This window comes from Xiphophorus couchianus, chromosome 23, assembly GCF_001444195.1.
Source record: "Xiphophorus couchianus chromosome 23, X_couchianus-1.0, whole genome shotgun sequence".
Classification (NCBI taxonomy): Eukaryota; Metazoa; Chordata; class Actinopteri; order Cyprinodontiformes; family Poeciliidae; genus Xiphophorus; species Xiphophorus couchianus.
This window is the reverse complement of record NC_040250.1, coordinates 23,962,602-23,980,024: the sequence shown is the minus strand read 5'-3', so window position 1 is coordinate 23,980,024 and position 17,423 is coordinate 23,962,602. Positions and strand designations below refer to the sequence as shown.

At 40.6% G+C, this 17,423-nt stretch overlaps 1 protein-coding gene across 1 annotated transcript in view; it reads right to left on the bottom strand.

Annotated features, from left to right (window-relative positions):
* Positions 1-17,423, bottom strand: part of tenm1 (teneurin transmembrane protein 1) — a 287,438-nt gene that overhangs the window by 169,649 nt on the left and 100,366 nt on the right. Inside the window, exon 5 of the mRNA XM_028009863.1 lies at positions 7,320-7,558. Within this exon, the coding sequence (XP_027865664.1) occupies positions 7,320-7,558 (239 nt within the window). The remainder of the gene's footprint in view (positions 1-7,319; positions 7,559-17,423) is intronic.

The window sequence follows — 17,423 nt, the reverse complement described above, 5'->3', positions numbered from 1 at the left end:
AACTTGGGTTGATCTGACCTCAGCCTGACAGAACGCTCTTAGTGCGGCGACTGTGAGCCAAGCCATCTCATCCAACATCAGCGTCTGACCTAACAAATGCTTTCCTAGAAGAAAGGTCAAAATAAAACCTTGTAAACCGCCTCCCAAAGAAGCACTTTAAAACCTTTTGGATATTATTAAACCTCATGTGCGTGTAAAGCCAAGTATAGTGTGTATTTCTAACACTTGTGCCAGGATTTTGATGGTAGGATTCGTATTTAACAAACGAGAATCCTCAAGGTGTGCTTTCTCCTTGTTAAGAGCATTGTTGGTATTCCGTGTTCCTCACTTCTTGACTGCGGTTTCTCAACTTCACAGCCAGAATGGTCAACAACGCAGCGCAGCGTTGAGCAAGCAGTTCACTTATGATAAGCTATAATAAGCTTGGAGCTTTGAGACAGACAAGCCACGCTAGGACATTTGGAGGAGAAACACAGATTAAGCAGGAACAACTCAGCTCCAGCCACTAAGGATTTATCTGCTCGGTAAATTAAAACTATTTAAAAACGAGACTCTTAAATATGCGAAACCAGTTAATCCGTCAAAGTCTGCAACATTTACTGGTTGCATTTACTTTTATTGAGGCTTTAGCACTTTTCTTTATATTATACAATATATTTCTATATCGTAATTGTTCTTGATTTACACTGCTTTAAAAAGTAACGATACAGCTGATGTTGTTTACTGACTAATGCTCTGCAGCAAACTCCTGAGGCCTGAAGGAGCAAAACAGCCACATTTACTGGTTAAATTGCACCGAGGCTTCACTGGATTTCAGCACATATAAATGCAAACTACACCTCAGATTCTTATTTGAGAACAACTTTAAAAGTTGAATCCTTTTACTTCCACTTCACAATTATGCTCTACTTTGCGCCGATTAAATTCCGGTAATATGCAGTTTCTGGCTGTGATGCTTAAAAATTATGAAAAAGGATAAATGCTTTTGCGATGGCACTGTAAATGTGAAATGTTTACCGGGCCTCTCTAACAAGATAAGTGTGGCGTAATCATTTATTTCTGAATGCGCCTGAGCTCCAGTCCTGTGTCTCGCTCCCAACAATCATTGCAAGGTGTCACCTCGGGGTCTGGAAAACTTAATTAGGAGGTAATCTTCAGATTTATCTCAAAGGAAATAATCATTTGCCGTAGCTAATGAACACTTTTCTTTTTTTCCTTCTTCCCCCGCCCCGCCACTCTTGTCCGCAGCTGGAGCCTGCACTGCGTTTGACCTCTGCGATTAACATTCGGCTTCTGCAGCTTATTCACCGTCAAACTGCGAAACTAGATTTACTGAGGGGAACAGAAAAAAAACAACAAAAAACAACACACATTAAAGTAATAAACTCTGAGCCACTAATGACTCATTTGGCTCTTTGCGAAAATACCAGGTCCCCTGGAGCAACATGTAGCACAGCAGAACCATAAAGAAGATCTTTGGTTTACAACACAAGTTGTCTGTGTGTGTGTGTGTCGGTGTGTGTGTGTGTGTGTGTGTGTGTGTGTGTGTGCGTGTGTGTGCGTGTGCAATTGGCTGAAATGTGATTTGGTGCTGATTATTGGATTGCAGGTTGCTGCTGACTAGCTCATTTCCCTTGCGTCAGGAGCTTCCCCCTGTTGCCATAGAAACGGTTATCATTCAAAAACGAATCTTCTTTTCTCGGATACGACAGAGCAAGCGAAGATCGCAATTTTTTAACATTTTTTTTAAACAGAAAGACATTAATTGTGAAAGAAAATGCTCCAAATGATTTACTTTTGTTGTTTTTTTTTACATCCCAAATGAGGCCCGAGCGTCCGCAGCGGAGTTACAGGTAGCGCCGTCAGCGGTAATATTCTTCAAGATTACAGATCCAATCTTAATCTGTCCTCTATCTCTCCTTTATATCCATTAATGCACCCCCCCCCCCCCCCCCCGCCCCACGCACGCACGCTCGCCGCAGCAATGCCGGCTCTTCATATCTGATGGCTGTGTTTTGCTTAATAACAAGCTACGACTGCAGGAGGGAGGGGCACTTTGGGGGATAAACAAATTAACAAAGCTATTCACAGCCTTTGCAACACCAGGGGGTATGGGAGGAGTGGAAAGAGGGCAGCAAAGGAAGAAGAAGAAGAAGAAACGAGGACTGCCTTCACTAATCACTGCAGGGGGCACGCGCTGCAATCACTTAGGCACGGCGTTATCTCAGCAATCACGCATCGTCCTATTGTTGTGTTAATTAGAAACCTTAATATGAGCCATAATATTGTTGCCTCGTTATTTGCCCAGTTACTTTCCCCCCAAATGAATAAAGAACCCACATAACTTGACGGAGACGGCACTAAAAGGCTGCAAATAAATCCGAGGAGGAGCGACTCAAAGAGCTGCCCGCGCCACCGTGTTCACAATCGGCTGCAGAAGGCCCGACGGAGACTCCGGCGATCACTCGGTGTTTTGTTGAGGGGCGCGTGAGATCAGTGGCGAGCTCTGTTGTGAGCTCTGTTGCACGCAGGAAGCAGGCGGCGATTGTTGCGAGCGCAAGACAGCTTTGGCCCTACGTCACAAAGAAAACCGGGGAAGAGATCTGCCAAATGTAACCGCTGCACTAACATGAGTTTTACCAAGGGGGGAGAGTGCGGCCAACGCTGAGATGTCTGATTCCAGCTTGGCACAAACTATAAGGGAATATTTCATATTTATATTAAATGTCTGGAGTGCCCAGACTCAGTTAGCAGTCTTTGGAGTGCGAAACTGACAGGAAGTCACTATTTACCCATTTCACTTAAAAACACACACACACACACCCCAACAAAACTTACATCAATTCTATTATTGCTATTTAAGGGAAAACATTTCTGACTTACATTAAGCAAAAAAAGGTGAAAGTTAATTTACCACTACATATTTTAGTGCCAGTAAACAAAGTCCCGAATGTTTGATCATGAATACGTCACAATACAAACTTTATATTGACTTTTTGGTGAGCATCCATCATAGCACTGCCTGAAAATCCTCATGGATAATAACAGAACAGGTTTTCTTGACAAGAAAAGGCTTAAGTGTAAAAAGTGAACACTTTTTAGGGACACACAAAAAGACGGAGTGAGCATTTTCGCTCCAATAATCATATATGCAGGAAACATGGCTAAAGTGTAGGATGACAACGAAGCTTTCCAAACTCAAAGACTTCAAACTGACGAAAGATGAATTGTCCAAAGTGTCATAAAAACTGGCCAGAAGTTGCCATTAAATATTGTTCGTCTTATTCTTATGAAACATTTTGTCAAAATCTAAACAAAAACAGATGAAATAGAGATATTTTTTTTTTTAAAGCTGCTACTACTTTAGCATAAATTGGTAGATTTTTGACAGATCCCAATCGCAATTCGTCTCGGAAACTGACTTTCTTGATAAATAATAATGATAATAATAATTTTAAATCGGTCAGAGATATAACAATTTTAGGCAAAAAAAAGCCAAAAGCTTAAGAGAATGACTATCAATAAAGTGGAGTATTGACATAACGTAAATTAGCATGCTACTCCTGTTGCAACATGGCAGACAAGAGGACTCTACAAAAGAAGTTATTATTTATTTATTAAATATATTTTTTATGCTGTCATAGATTCCTGAAAACTGCTTATTTGTTTTCAATGTAAAACAAAATGAATTGAAAATAAATTAAACATAAAATCTTTTTTCTTTTTTTATAGCGCTAATATATTTAGCATGCAACAACTACCCACCTCAGTGCATGAGGTCAGCCAGATATGCAGCGAATATATTCGGAATAAATTATCACGCTCTCAAAGCAGAATAAATGATTTTCTTCTGAATTCCATTATGATAATGAGAATAAATCCTCCGCTTAAATTTGATTTAATGAGGGACTGACTTGAAATCAATAAGTCCAGGAGAAATCTGAGCGGTTATTTGAGGATGGCGAGGAAAACGCAAAACCACACTGGGGTAAATTCTCTTTCTCCCCTCGCTGTCACCGGCTCCTAGTTAATTCATTAAAGTTGCAGAATCGTTATGTAATGAACCTAATCATGTGGCGGCCTGTGTCCCAACCCCCCCGACAGAGACATTAAGTCTGTGACCAATGTGAGTTTCGTTGATTTACAGGCGAACATGTCATCGACGCTCGCCTTCCGTGCGTCTTGGCGCGATCGCCTCGGTGACGTCAACAGGAAGATCAATCACCAGCAAACAGGAGAGGAGCATGACACCAATTAAAAGGTGGTGTCATCTCCAAGTCATCGCTCACACTTCTCGCTAATGCACTAATTACCGGGGCTGGGACATTAATGGAATAGCATGGCTCAGCCTGGGGATTAATCTGCATGGATTCGCCTGGATGTGTGTGATGTCTGTCTGTTATGTGTGTGTGTGTGTGTGATTAATGCAAACCCCTGCCCGCTCCAGGCCTGACCTTGAGCACCACCACAGGAGGGAAATGAACTGGCAAGGTGAAGAGGTTGGGATACCTGCGGATGGGGCCGCGAAGGCGGGGCCAAACAGCCGAGGTGGAGGGGCCCGATCAAAGTTAAGGAAGACCGGGGAACCGATGCAACGGGAAAGGACCGACTGGCGTGGTGCAGAATACGGCACAAGGTGTGAGTCAGGATGCTTTAGATGTTTTATTTACAGAAGAAATGAAGTTAAGGTTTAGGGATATGATGACGTCATATACAATGTTTTATGAAAATATTTGTATAATTTGTATCTTTATATGGTTTTTTTTTCAACTTACAACCATAAACTGGGCATATGTGATGTACCAAAACACAGCAGAGCAATTTTGTAAAGAGGAAGGAAAAGGCGGTTTAAACCAGAGGTTAGACCAACTAGTCGACTTTTAGACCTCTCCATTTTGAGAATAAATCTGTTTAGATTATTATAAAAACTGCTTCTCAGGTTATTGCTCCTAAGAACACTTGCAAACAGCATCAAGAAGGAGTATTGCTGTGATGACTAGACCTGTCACAATAAACAAAAATCCCATAATAAATTAAAATGAACTCACAAATTTTATTTTACATGATTTATAGTTGTTGTTTTTTTTCTTTTGCCTCTCTCTTTCAATCAAAAACTGGATGACCAAAGTCTTCAGTCTGGTGCTCTGGCCTCAACTAGCCCAATTTTTGTTTTACAGAGATTTAAAAATGTATTTTATTTGTTGTTTTGATTATTTATTTTGGATACTTAAAATGTCTTCCACTTCCAGTGTTTAATGTTCAGTTTATCAATCTATGAGAATGCGTTCCTGTGTTATGCCGTTACTTGAAAATTGTCGCAAATCAACAATATCATCGTTTATCAGGATAACTTCTGGAACAATTTATCGTCCAGTAAAATTTGCCATCATGACGAGATTAGTGATGACAGGACAGAGTAGGAGCTTCTTAAAGAGACAGAGGCCAATTTTGCACCATCAAATTGCAAAGTGAAATTTCCTTTGCTACGATTTATATACAGTATGTAGCATGTTATATAACAACTGAAGGTAGCATAGTTAATAAATTTTGCTGAAAAAGGGAACTATGTGTCTGGAAAATACATAATATCCCCTCCGTTAAGCAAATGATCAAGATATCTCAGCCATGTTTTTAATAGTCATTCAGCTCTCCAATATCACTTTAATATTGGATATATTGATTAAATAGAACGTGAAGAATTTGTTTAGCATATATGATTTCATACTAATGCTCCTGAAGGAATCAAAACTAGTGGAAGCAAAAGCCTAAACCATCAGTGCTGTGACGGCATTTCAAAGAGACGAATATGAATCCTGAAATGAAACACATAAAGCCATAGTTAAAAAAAAAGAAGAGGTTGTGTCTTGTCGTTATTATGGGTTCGTATTATTTAACCTTCCTTCGGAGCATAATTCTGTCATTTCAAAGACTTTAGAGCAACGTGATCTTTCAAAAAAAAAAAAAAAAAAAAAACCCCATCCCTGAACACCTGAATAGACAACAGGAAGTTCTACACTGAGTTTGACCAAGAGGTTGCATTGTAATATAGAGATTTACGCATTATGCAATGGAGCAAGAAAGAGTTGTTCATTTAGTTTTTAACAGAATTCAAGTAAAAATAACCAGAAAAAAACAAACAGCAAATTCATACTGAATCTGACCAAGACTGACTGCATCTATGTGCCTGTAATAAATGTTTTGTATTATTAAGTCCCACTTTGTATTATTATGAAAGTTTAAAATAAAAAAAATACATTCATAATGTGTTTTTTCTAATTAAAATAGTAATAAAAGAACATAATGATGTCTTTTAATTCTGTATTGAAATATGTATGTAGTGGTTTCTAGTAATAAATAATTATGAACACATTTTTCATAAAATACTGGTTTAAGTAACCAGTTTCTTATTGTATTGTGACGCTTTTGGTTCAGCTGTTTCAACTGGACGCTTCAGTGAAACCCTAAATGCTCATCTTTTATTTTGAAATAACCTGTACCCCAGCAACATTACTTCCCAGTAAGCATATTATAACCAAACTTAATTGGTTTTTGTTTCATTCGGTTTGGCAATTAAAGAACAAAATAAAGGGATGTAAAAAAAATAAATAATAATCGCAACATACTGTATTAATGGCATTTTTCATGCTATGGTTAACAGAAGCAGAACAAAATGACAGGTTTAAGTAATAAGACCAAAAACGAATGAAATTTTTGGTTGCACTGAGTATTAGGTAAATTGCAGCAAAAATATTTAAATATTAATAAAAAAGTGTAAAGTCATGAAGTCGTAGGACGAACGTGGACTGAATAAGATATTAAAAATACACAAGAATGGCATGAATTTAATGAGAAAGTTGTTTGTGTGCTATATGGGCGTTGGGGTGTGTGTGTGTGTGGGGAAGACAAACACTAAATGAACCTTTGCATGTGTGGGGGCGTGTGTTTGTGTGTGTGTTTGTGTGTAGTCATCACAGGATAATTACTGGTTTTCAGTGCTTTGGTCTGGGACGGCTAATTTGCAATTTAAAGTATTCTACAATGGGTCACGTTTGGAATACAATACTGCCTGAAAGCAACAGTGGACAAATTTCAGCCGCCTGGCTTTTAACGCATATCGATCGCCCTGTTTTTGTTTATTTCTCTTTGTTTGTTGTCCCTGTATTTCTTCACCAGAAGAAGTCTGAATTAAAATTAAAAAAAATAAATTAAACCTTCCCGTTTACGCGATTCTTTCCTGGAGATTTAATATGCCACGTTACCAGCGGGTTCTCCAACGAACCTCATCAGCCAAAAGGTACAACAATTCAGTGGTGACTCACCAATGACATATGTGAGCAGCAGGGCCAGCGTGAGGGTCAGCAGGGAGGCAGACAGGGCTGTGCACTTCCAGTTGCAGCAGCGGTGAGGCTTGTTGAAGGTAAACAGCGGCCTGGTCACGCTGCTGCGAGGGAGCGGCCGCGGCGGTGGGGAGTACACCGTCCCAGAAGTCAGAGGGTATCCCTGCCCCGCGCCTGACAGGAGGGCTGATGAACCTGAGCCCTGCTTGAACAGGAAATGTCTGCAGGGGAGGAAAACACAGAGAAAGAGACTTCACTCTATAGAAGCCAGCGACGTCTCTACAGGGGTAAATCAGAGGTCGTTTTAGAGTTTCCGAGAACTTAAATGGGAACATTTTACAGAATAACTTGGGGAGAAAAAGGATCGCGGGAAAAAAAACTAATGCTTCTCCCAAACGTAGTCTCTGAAACTTTACATGTACAGGAAGAATTCAAATCCCTTTCAAATCATCCCTTAACCCATTACTTACACGTGTTCTTTGTGTCTTGTGTTGCTCTGAAAGGAGTCAAATTGTTGGGTTGAGGTTGATCAACCAGTATTATCAAGATTGTTTGTGCATGTGCTAACAAAATGACAGCAGTGGAAGACAAAATTACCATTTAAAAGTTACATCTTAAAGGATTAGAGAGAAAAAACCCCACATAACTAGAGAGATGAATCCTTTATCAGCCAAGTCTTCAGGCAATGCCTCTTTTGAATTTCCTTTGCTACGATTCAAACTCTGTTACTGTTGAAGGACTCTTTTTAAACAAAAATAATAACAAATAAGAGTAGGCTGCAGAGGGACAGTATTATTATTTTAAAAAGAAATAATCAAAAGCCTTTCATATGATTCAGTTCTGCAGTTTATGGAAGCTGGTTAGGAAATATCCTCCCAGAGTTCACACCTTCAGTCTGGGAGTTTGAGTCAAAACACTTCGCTCTAGCTGTAGCACCTGCTGGCATCCTGGGTTTGGTGATTGAACAGTATCAACTCGTAAAACAGAATTCATTATTTAGCAACACAAAAAACGGCAGCACCCAGTTCAGGGTTTAAGTATGTAATTAATTACTATGAGTCAAGACTTTTTAATAGTGAAACTCGAGGCTAACCAGCGTTCACAAGTGTAAAGTCGTTTGGTGAAGCACTAAGTACTAAACATTGGGCCTGTTGGACGTGAATGTGAGTGTATTTGTCAGAAGTAACAAGCTGAAACTGATGGAAAGCTGTTCAGGTAAGGCGGGTTCTCATCAACTTGCAGATGCAGATCCAGAAACCTTTCATCAAAACAGGGAAATAAAATATTGACGTCGGATATGCCAGAAGTTGTATTCCCCGGTGGGCTCATAATGGGCCTGCCGGCCTTGGTGGTGAACTTGCTGAATTTTAGAGCTTACATACAGCAGATAAAAAGTAAGTCTACTCCATTTTTTATTTATTTATTTTTTACATTTCTGTGTCTGTTTTCGCCTTGGTAAAGTGGAGGAAAAGCAGAGAATCACCTGAACTCTGTAAACGCGCCACGCAGCTGCTGTCGCAGCATCTTGTGCGCCGTGTTTGCCTTCGGAGCGTTCCAGAATCAGCCCCTGGTCGTCGTGGTAACGGCTCCACAACTGCGATTGGATGACCGCTCTTTGAGGGAGGTGTTCAGCAAGCTGTCAATTAATTACTGTCCTCATCTTGTACGGTAGGAGAATGTTTTTGCATCTTGCGTTCCACAAACTACACGCCACATGGGACCGCCGTCTGCATCTTCCTAAAGTAGATTACAGTCGGAAGTCGGGAACAGTCACAGTCGCAGTGCAGGTCTATCTAGGACAGCGGTTCAATGCTTCACCAATTACTCTAGCAAGACACAAGCTTCTTTTTTCTCTTTTTTTTTTCTTCCTCAGGTATCGTGTGTCTTATTCGGATTCTATTTATGTAAATCTGGACTCGGTGGAATTAAGTCTCACTCTGAGCTACGCCTGGATGAAACTCATTTAAAGGGCCCTGAAGGCAGGAGATTTTAGTCAAGACCCCTCTGCTCCTGTCTTTTTTTTCTTATCCAGACAAAGTTAGGTTCACGCATCAAACAGACAACTGTCTGTCCCAGTTTGCTAATGCACAGCGGTCTGGCCCTGCTAAACCTTAACCTGTCAAATCAGCTGTTCCTAAATGTGCAGAAGTTGGTAATTTGGGGGGAAACTGTTAATATCCCACATGTTGTGCAACACTTGTGTGCTTTTAATCTAACTGTGATTTTTAAAAGGTAAGGAATAGCTCATCAAAAATGTATAAAGGTGGTTACAATCAACGGGAAGCAGCGGAAGGAAAAAGCAGTGGGATTCCTTTTGCAATTGACTTTATTCTCCCTAATTCATTCTGAAACTAGGGGATTTACAACAGTGTTAATACCCAGCAACCTTTCTTTTTTTGAATATTTTGTCACATTGCAAACACAAACTTTAGCGTTATTTTACGTGATACAACAACAGAAACTATCACAACATTGGAAATTACACACGGCTTTATATGCATGCATAGACTTCACAAGTAGGCAAACATATTCAGCAAACAGAGACGTCTTAGAGTTGTGAATGGAAAGAGTAGGAGCTTCTTAAAGAGACAGAGGCCAATTTCAGAGTGCCAGATTGTAAAGTCAAATTTCTTTTAAATTTGACTTTAAAATTTAAAAGAATTTAAATTTTCTTTCAAATTAAAAAAAAATTCTTTAAAAAAATTTATTCACTTGACTGATTTTTGTAACAAATCAAGGTAACATAATAACTTGATTGTGCAAAAAAATACCATTATGTATGTGCCAGGAAAATGCATAATACCGCCCCTTTACGATCAATGAATACCCCAGATTGATCAGGGATAAAGGGCAAAAGAGAGGTTCAAAGCAGGGATACGTTATAAAATAGTATCTTACGTGGTAAACGTCTGACAGAGCACTGCTAACTTCAGTTAAAATGTAGTGGTTTGGGACCACTGCAGGTCTACTAAGCATTGGTCTTCAACATAAGTGTAGCAAATGTTCACAGTTTAGGTTGGAGGTTCTATCAGCAAGTCTAATATCAGCTGTGCTTTTCACAAATCTACTTTTATGGAAAGTCATAAATGTGATCAGATTGCATCCTACTGTCAGAAGCTGTAAGCCGAAGCAGTTGTTTGTATACATAAAGTGCCATTAGATTTGTTTAATCTAATGGCAGAAAAAGTTGCATTAAAGTTGCAAGCAAATTTAATGACCAGGATTTGCTCAGATGTAGTCGCTACAGGACCTCCAACATTATCCAGAAATCAGATTTGGACTGTCCAATGTAAAGTTTCAGAACCTCTGGTCTGCATTATAGCATCGCAACGAAAATACATTGACGTTTGTTAATGTGAATAGATTCAATTTAATTCAATTAATTTCTAAAATATTTTATATAGGAATGCTTTTTTCCCCCAAGGAACCATGAACCACTGTGCAGGTTTGCTCGGGCAAATTCCCAAGAAAATCTAACTTTTCTGATGACACACCATAAATTTAGCAGTCATAAAATATTAAACCTCCAGCTCTTATCCCGCCCAAGTCCTTCATCCTTTGAGGAACCCCAGATTTAACCAGGGGGCTTCTCTGGCGCAACCTTATGAGCCACCACTGCAATGCAGAGCAGCAATAATATGAAACAGATTGAAATAGCGCTGGCACACACGGATCAATGACTTACCTATTCCCTTTGACACATCAAAGCAACTACTTAAGTTATAAGGCTGTTAGATGAAGATGGGGCTCATTTTCATTACGAAATGTCTTAGACAGTAGATGAAGATAGGGGACTGAGCTGAAGGGCAATTAATCTGGGTACCATTTCATCTATATTGTGTTTAGATAATGGAGGGCAGAGGCTCGGCGGTGGCGGATGAGGGAGCACAAGAATGGGTGGGGGAGAGGGAGCATTTTCCAATTTGGAAAAGTGGATCTAGGCAGAGAATTAATAGAAGCGCCAGCTTATTGCGGCCACAACTAGAATGGTTACGTTGGGGGTAAACCGTTGGAATATTTTCTTTTTCTTTTTTTTATGGCTGTGTTTTTATGGTTCCCAATCATTATAACAAATGAAAACAATATTTCTGAGCTCCTTGAATTTCACAGAGAACATGATTGCCCCGGGTTACGGCGAGCTCTCCGGGGGGTTAATGCTGCTTTCGAGTGGGGGGCCACCACGTGCGTTGAGCGCCAGAGTGTAACTTTGTGCGTGCTGTGAAAAGATGAGAGGTCGCGGCGCTGCTCGGTCTCTGAAGGGCCCTCAGAGAACAGGCCATTAAAGCGGGGTCAGGCACCGAGGTGGCAGCAGCATCACCGGACACCGTGTCCTCGTAATAACCAAACTGCAGACACCTCATCGACTCATTTGATCGCATTCAGCCTTGAAGACTCGTCTTATTAAAAAGCTCTGCAGGGTTCTGGTGTGGAGCTTTGATGGTCCATGTTAGGATACGTCTTGGGGAGAGGGAAGCCTCTTTGTTTAGGCTGCTGCTCCTGTGGCCCTGATGAACAAAAGATAATGGCTGGATGGATGTTTGAAAGTGTTTGGTTTAATTTAGTCTGTCCTCATGTAAAATTCAGTACAACAAATGACCTCCAGAAATCACCTAATTAGTAAAAAAGGAGTAAACTGGAGTATAGAGTAATGTCAGTAAAACATATTCACCTCCTTGCACATTTCACAGTTTTTTTTCTTTTGCAAATCAATCATGAAAAACATTTGGCTTTTTTTGACAAAAAAAAGACAAAACAAACCCCTCTTTTATTCTCAAAGGGAAAACTTATTTCTACAAAATAATGACGACAAAATAAAAATATTTGCCATAAAATAAGTGACTGCACAAATATTCACACCCTTCAGGTCAGTCAAACACCGGACAGGTCTCCATCAGGTTCGCACGATGGACGATGCAGGTTTCCATTCTTCTTTGCAAAACCGTTCAAGCTCTGTCAGGTTGGCTGTATGCAGAGCTTTCCAGGTCAATTCTCTATGAGATTGAGGCCTGGACTTTGACTGGACCACACCAGAAGATCCACCTTGTCATCCTCAAACCATTTCTTTGTAGCGATAGCTGGATGCTTTGGGTCATTGTCTTGGTAAAACTTAAGTGTTCTCTGACGATCTGTTGCAGATGGATACAACTGTTCTCTAGGATTTTGCCTCCTACCTTTACAAGCCTTCCGGGCTCTGCTGACAAGAACCACCCCAACAGCATGATGCAACAACCACCATGCTGTGGCATCTTGTCTGATGGCCAAAAATCTCATGTTTTGGTTTCATCAGACCAAAGACCTTTGCCCCACGTGCCTTTTGGCAAACTCTTTCTTCAACAACGTCTTTCTCATTGCCACTCACCAGTAAAACATTGATTGGTGAAGAACCAGAGCAACAGCTGTTTGTCTACAGAGTGTCTCTCCCAGCGTAGCCATGGTGACCTGGTATCCTCTCTCACTCGTCTCCTTCTAGCGTGGTCACTCAGGTTGTGAGGACGTCCTGATCTCATAAGGATTCACACATACTTCATATTCCGTCCATTTCTTGCCGATGGTTTTAGCTGAAATCCAGGAACACTCAGTGGCATAGAGATTTTTTTTGTATCCATCCCCTGACTTAAACTTTTCAATAACTTTTTCTCTGTTTTGCTTGGATTGTTCTTTCGTCTTGGAAGCCAGGAATACTGCACAGGGATACGGGGATTATAGTTTGTACCATAATCCCCTGAGACACTCACTGAGCCACGGTGATCCCCATTCCACTCAATGTGAGACTACAGTACTTGCACCAACTGGCTGGACCTCTGTTGATTTAACTCAGTCTCTTTAAAGGGAGCAAATGTTTGCGCAATCATGTTTTTATTTACGATTCACTCTTTTGTAGAAATCCATTTTCACTTTGACATTAAAGATTTTTTTTTTTGGGGTAAAAACATAAAAAGTGATAAAACATCCACGGGAGTGAATGCTTCCTATAGGAACCATAGCTGCTCTGTGAAATCCTCAGAGGTTTGTTGGAGAACAAACAGCGTCATGAAGACCAAGGAACACGGCAGGCGGGTCAGGGAGGAAGTTGGGACGAATTTCAAAGCAGGGTTAGGCTCTAAAAAAACAACACCTCAAGCTTGGAGCGTCTCACGGAGCGCTACCTAATCCATTATCCGAGTGTTGGAACAGTACGGCACAAGTACAAACCTTACAAGACATTGCTGTCCATTTAATGGAAACACTTAAAACAGAAAAGCAGCCAAGAGGCCTACTGTAACTTTTGAGGAGATGCAGCTCTGCTTGAACACACAATGCCCACCATGAAATACGGCCGTGGCATTATCAGCTCCGTTGGCAGAAACTGCTGACGGGATACCTATTGGTGGCGCACTGCGCAAATTTAGGATTTATGGAAGAATCGAAAGAGAGGAAGCCATCGTCGAAAGGCGATAAGACACACGCAGTTTTTAACAAATCATAAAAGAGACAAAGTATACGTGGATCAGTTGAGATTGAAATGTTGGTGAAACGGTGAAAACGTGGTGTTTGCATCTTGCTGTGGAAATATTATCTATGGAGCAATGAATGAAGCAAGAAAACCTATTAGAGGAATATTTAAAACCAAATTCATTCTTCAAATGGGGATAGTTTAGATCAAAGAACATTCACATGTTACAATGACCCAAAACTCACATCCAACTGGTAGTCTTTGGAAAGACTCAAAGCATTATGTGCACAGACTCCCTTCCTCCAAAACTAACAAAGCTTGAGCTATTTTGGAAAGAAGGATTTTAGTCTCTAGATGTGCAAAGCTAGCTGGGAGAGAGACGTCACAATTAGATCAACGCAGCGTGCCTCGCAAAAATTTTTTATGTGATTAAGCAACTCTGTGTGGTTCTATTGCATAACCCCTCTGGGCCCCACAAAAAACTTAAAGTTCAGGACTTAAAGTTCAAGAAAGTCCAGTGGTTATGCAAACTTTATGAATCCACCAGAGGACGTAAAAGGAAGTAAAGTTTGGAATTGTGAAAAACCGAGAGAAAAAAAGAAGAAAAAGAAAATGCCTCCCGTCGTGCCGAGTCTGTTCCGGTTTCTGTGTGTGCTGCCTTTCGGTGAGTCTTTAGTGTGGCCCTGTGGCTAAAACAGATAACGTCCATCCCTCACTGTCTGCCTCCTGTCCTTTCTCCACCCAGCCGTTCAGCGCCCGCTGAAGGCTGCGAGTCTGATGTGGGACACAGGAGGCTGCACAGGCAGCCACCGCACACCTCAGGGTCAACGCTAGTTCATCTCTGAAAGGCCAGAGATAAACCCGGGGAAACAAACACACGCTTGCAAACACACACGTGGAAAGAAATGGACAAAAAAACAAAAAAAAACATGCTGAATGCTAGATTTTGTTTTTTTAGGCCACTGCAGCAGCCTGTTGTGTGTGTTTTAACGCGCAGCTGAAAGTGGATTAATAAAGCAGGAGAGTAAAAAGATGCATGTAGAACCCCTCTTCTTCTTGTGTGGCGCTATTTAAAACGGCTTCACGCTTCCTGCTGGATCCCCGTCTTTGATCTTCGCCAGACAATATCTAGGGGCGATGCCCAGGAAAAGCTCTGAGTTCTTATCGGAGGGCAGATTTCCCCTGAGACGAGAAGAAAATGAGAGCTCCTGCTCTCCAGGAGGTCGGCCTCTGCGGGCCCGGCGGCTGTCTCAACCTGGATAAGTGTAAATGGTCCTTGTTTGTGTTGGCGTGGGTGGAGGTCTTTGTTCACAGAATACAAAGTGTCTGGATTCTGATTTGGCTGTGCACAGTTGCTGTATCGATTGATCGAGCTGCTTGATTTATTTGTATACCTGAAATTTTGACCGGCTTCAGGAAACACTGACATCAGCTTAGTCAGAGAGGCGTCTTGCTGTCATGATCCTGGGCTGTGTAGGGTTCTTTTTAGATTTTATGTTTGTGTGCTTTGATCGCTTTAGATTTACGTTTGTGTTTCTAATCGTAGATTACCTGGTCTTGCCATGTTTAGTTTCATTATTATTCCTATGAGTTCATTTCTTTGAATTGAGTTTCCTCGTTTATTCTCGTGTTCTGCTTTTTGTGCTTTTACGTTTTGTTCTCTTTAGTGTTATTTTTTTTATCTATACCGTCCCGGAGTCCCGGTTGTTCTCCAGTGTTTATGCACTGCCTCGTTCCTCGCCCCCTTTCACAGCTGTTTTCTATCTCCTGATTTCCTTCTGATTAGTTCGCCTGGCTCCACTGTCACTTCCTCACACCCGGCCTCAGTATTTAAGCTCCTTGATTTCTTTTTTATTATTGTTCTCCAATGTGTCCATCACGCTGTCCTTTCTGATTTGGTTTCTCCCTGAGTCATTTTTATTGTAAGTGTCTTAATTATTTTATTAAAGTATTCATCTTGCCACAGTCTGTATCTGCTATGGAGTTTTCTTCCAACCACAACCATGTTTATTTTGCAGAACAAAACCAGTTCTAATAAAGAATATTGATTTAAGAATCATGTTGCTGACAATCAAACTGAAGTATTGTAATAATTAATCGCACTAGTCTATATATTTATTATACACAACAGTTTTATGTAGAATTTAGGCTTTAAGTTTGCTTCCTTACATTAAAGGGGCGGTATTATGTCAAATCAACTTTTTTTGAGCTTGACACCATGTTGTAATATTATTACCTCATCAAAAACAAACCTGGAATGTTTCCTTGATTCTTTAATGCTTGTTTGAGAAGTCCTTTAATCTCCCATGGCAACCATGGTTGCTTCGAAATGCCTGGGTCGACCTAGCTCCGCCTTTGAGATGCAGCTCCTCCCCTGAGCTCCACTTTCCAAGTTTCCTCCCCACTCAGCTCCTTCAGACTAGCTAACAGCAATTAGCAAACATCGGTTGGAACTGTGCATCTGCTGAACTCATTATTTGAGCAATATCCCAATGAAATGTTGGTAAAAAAAAAAAAAACGTTGCTAAAGGGATAATAGAGGAGTGATGTGATGACGTCCTAAAAGCAGAATTTTAGAAAGAAGTTTTTAAAATGACATAGGCCCAATCTAAAGGCACAAAACTACAAGGTAAAATTTCCTTTAAGTCATATTTTACATATATAAAAAAAATTTAACAACTGAAGTTGACAGTTACCTGATTGTGCTATAAAATGTCAATATGTGCATGGGAAACACATAACAACGTCCCTTTATAGGACACGTTGGGAGAGGAAAGGAAAGAAATAGTCAAGGCCAAATTAGCCACCATTGGGTCATTAACCTTCACAATCTCTGTTCCTCCAAAATAAATCGGATTCCTCAGTTTGCTCCAAAATCATACTGTTGAGTCCTCTTCTGCCCTTGGTGCTGCTGATGGAGAAGTTCTTGACACAGAGGCATTGAAGGACTGTTGGAATAAACAAACTGGTGGAAATTTCAAGGAGATTAGGCAGAACTTGATCAGTCCAAGGCGTTCATAGAAAATGTGTTTGTGACGTTATACAACCCGGGACCAAGATGAAGGTACAATTTTTTAAACACCATAACGTTTTGAAGAAGAGCTAGTTCTAAAATGTAGTGGTAAATTCCAAGAATCCATCAGAATTATACAGTAAGACAATTTCTTTAAAAAAAAACATAGACAGGGATCTAAAACTCTTCATCTCAGGAGCACAGTTTTGCATAAAAAGTCACATGAAGACCTGCTTCACATGTCCTGTTCAAAAGGGTTTACAAATGTGTCGAAGAGTCACATTTAAAAAATGTCCTCAACGCCACAGTGAAAAGACAGCGACTGAGGGAGTCTTGTCTGGACTAATAAAAGGAAGAGTTGAAGTCCATTCATAACAGTCCCAAGATTTGTCATGCCTCCTACCACACACAGTGTGAGGCCCAGCCAGATATATTGAATATCCATAACTGCATCCGTCCATGACGACAGGACAGCCTCTCCAGAAACATAACGAATGTTCAGCCAAAAACGGAAATCCATGCGCACTTCAAACATTCTTAATCTCAGCCGACGCAACGTCAATACATTTCAATATGGATTCATCAAACACGAATCAAGGATAATGGAAGCGCACTTGACAACATAAGACTTTATCCCTTT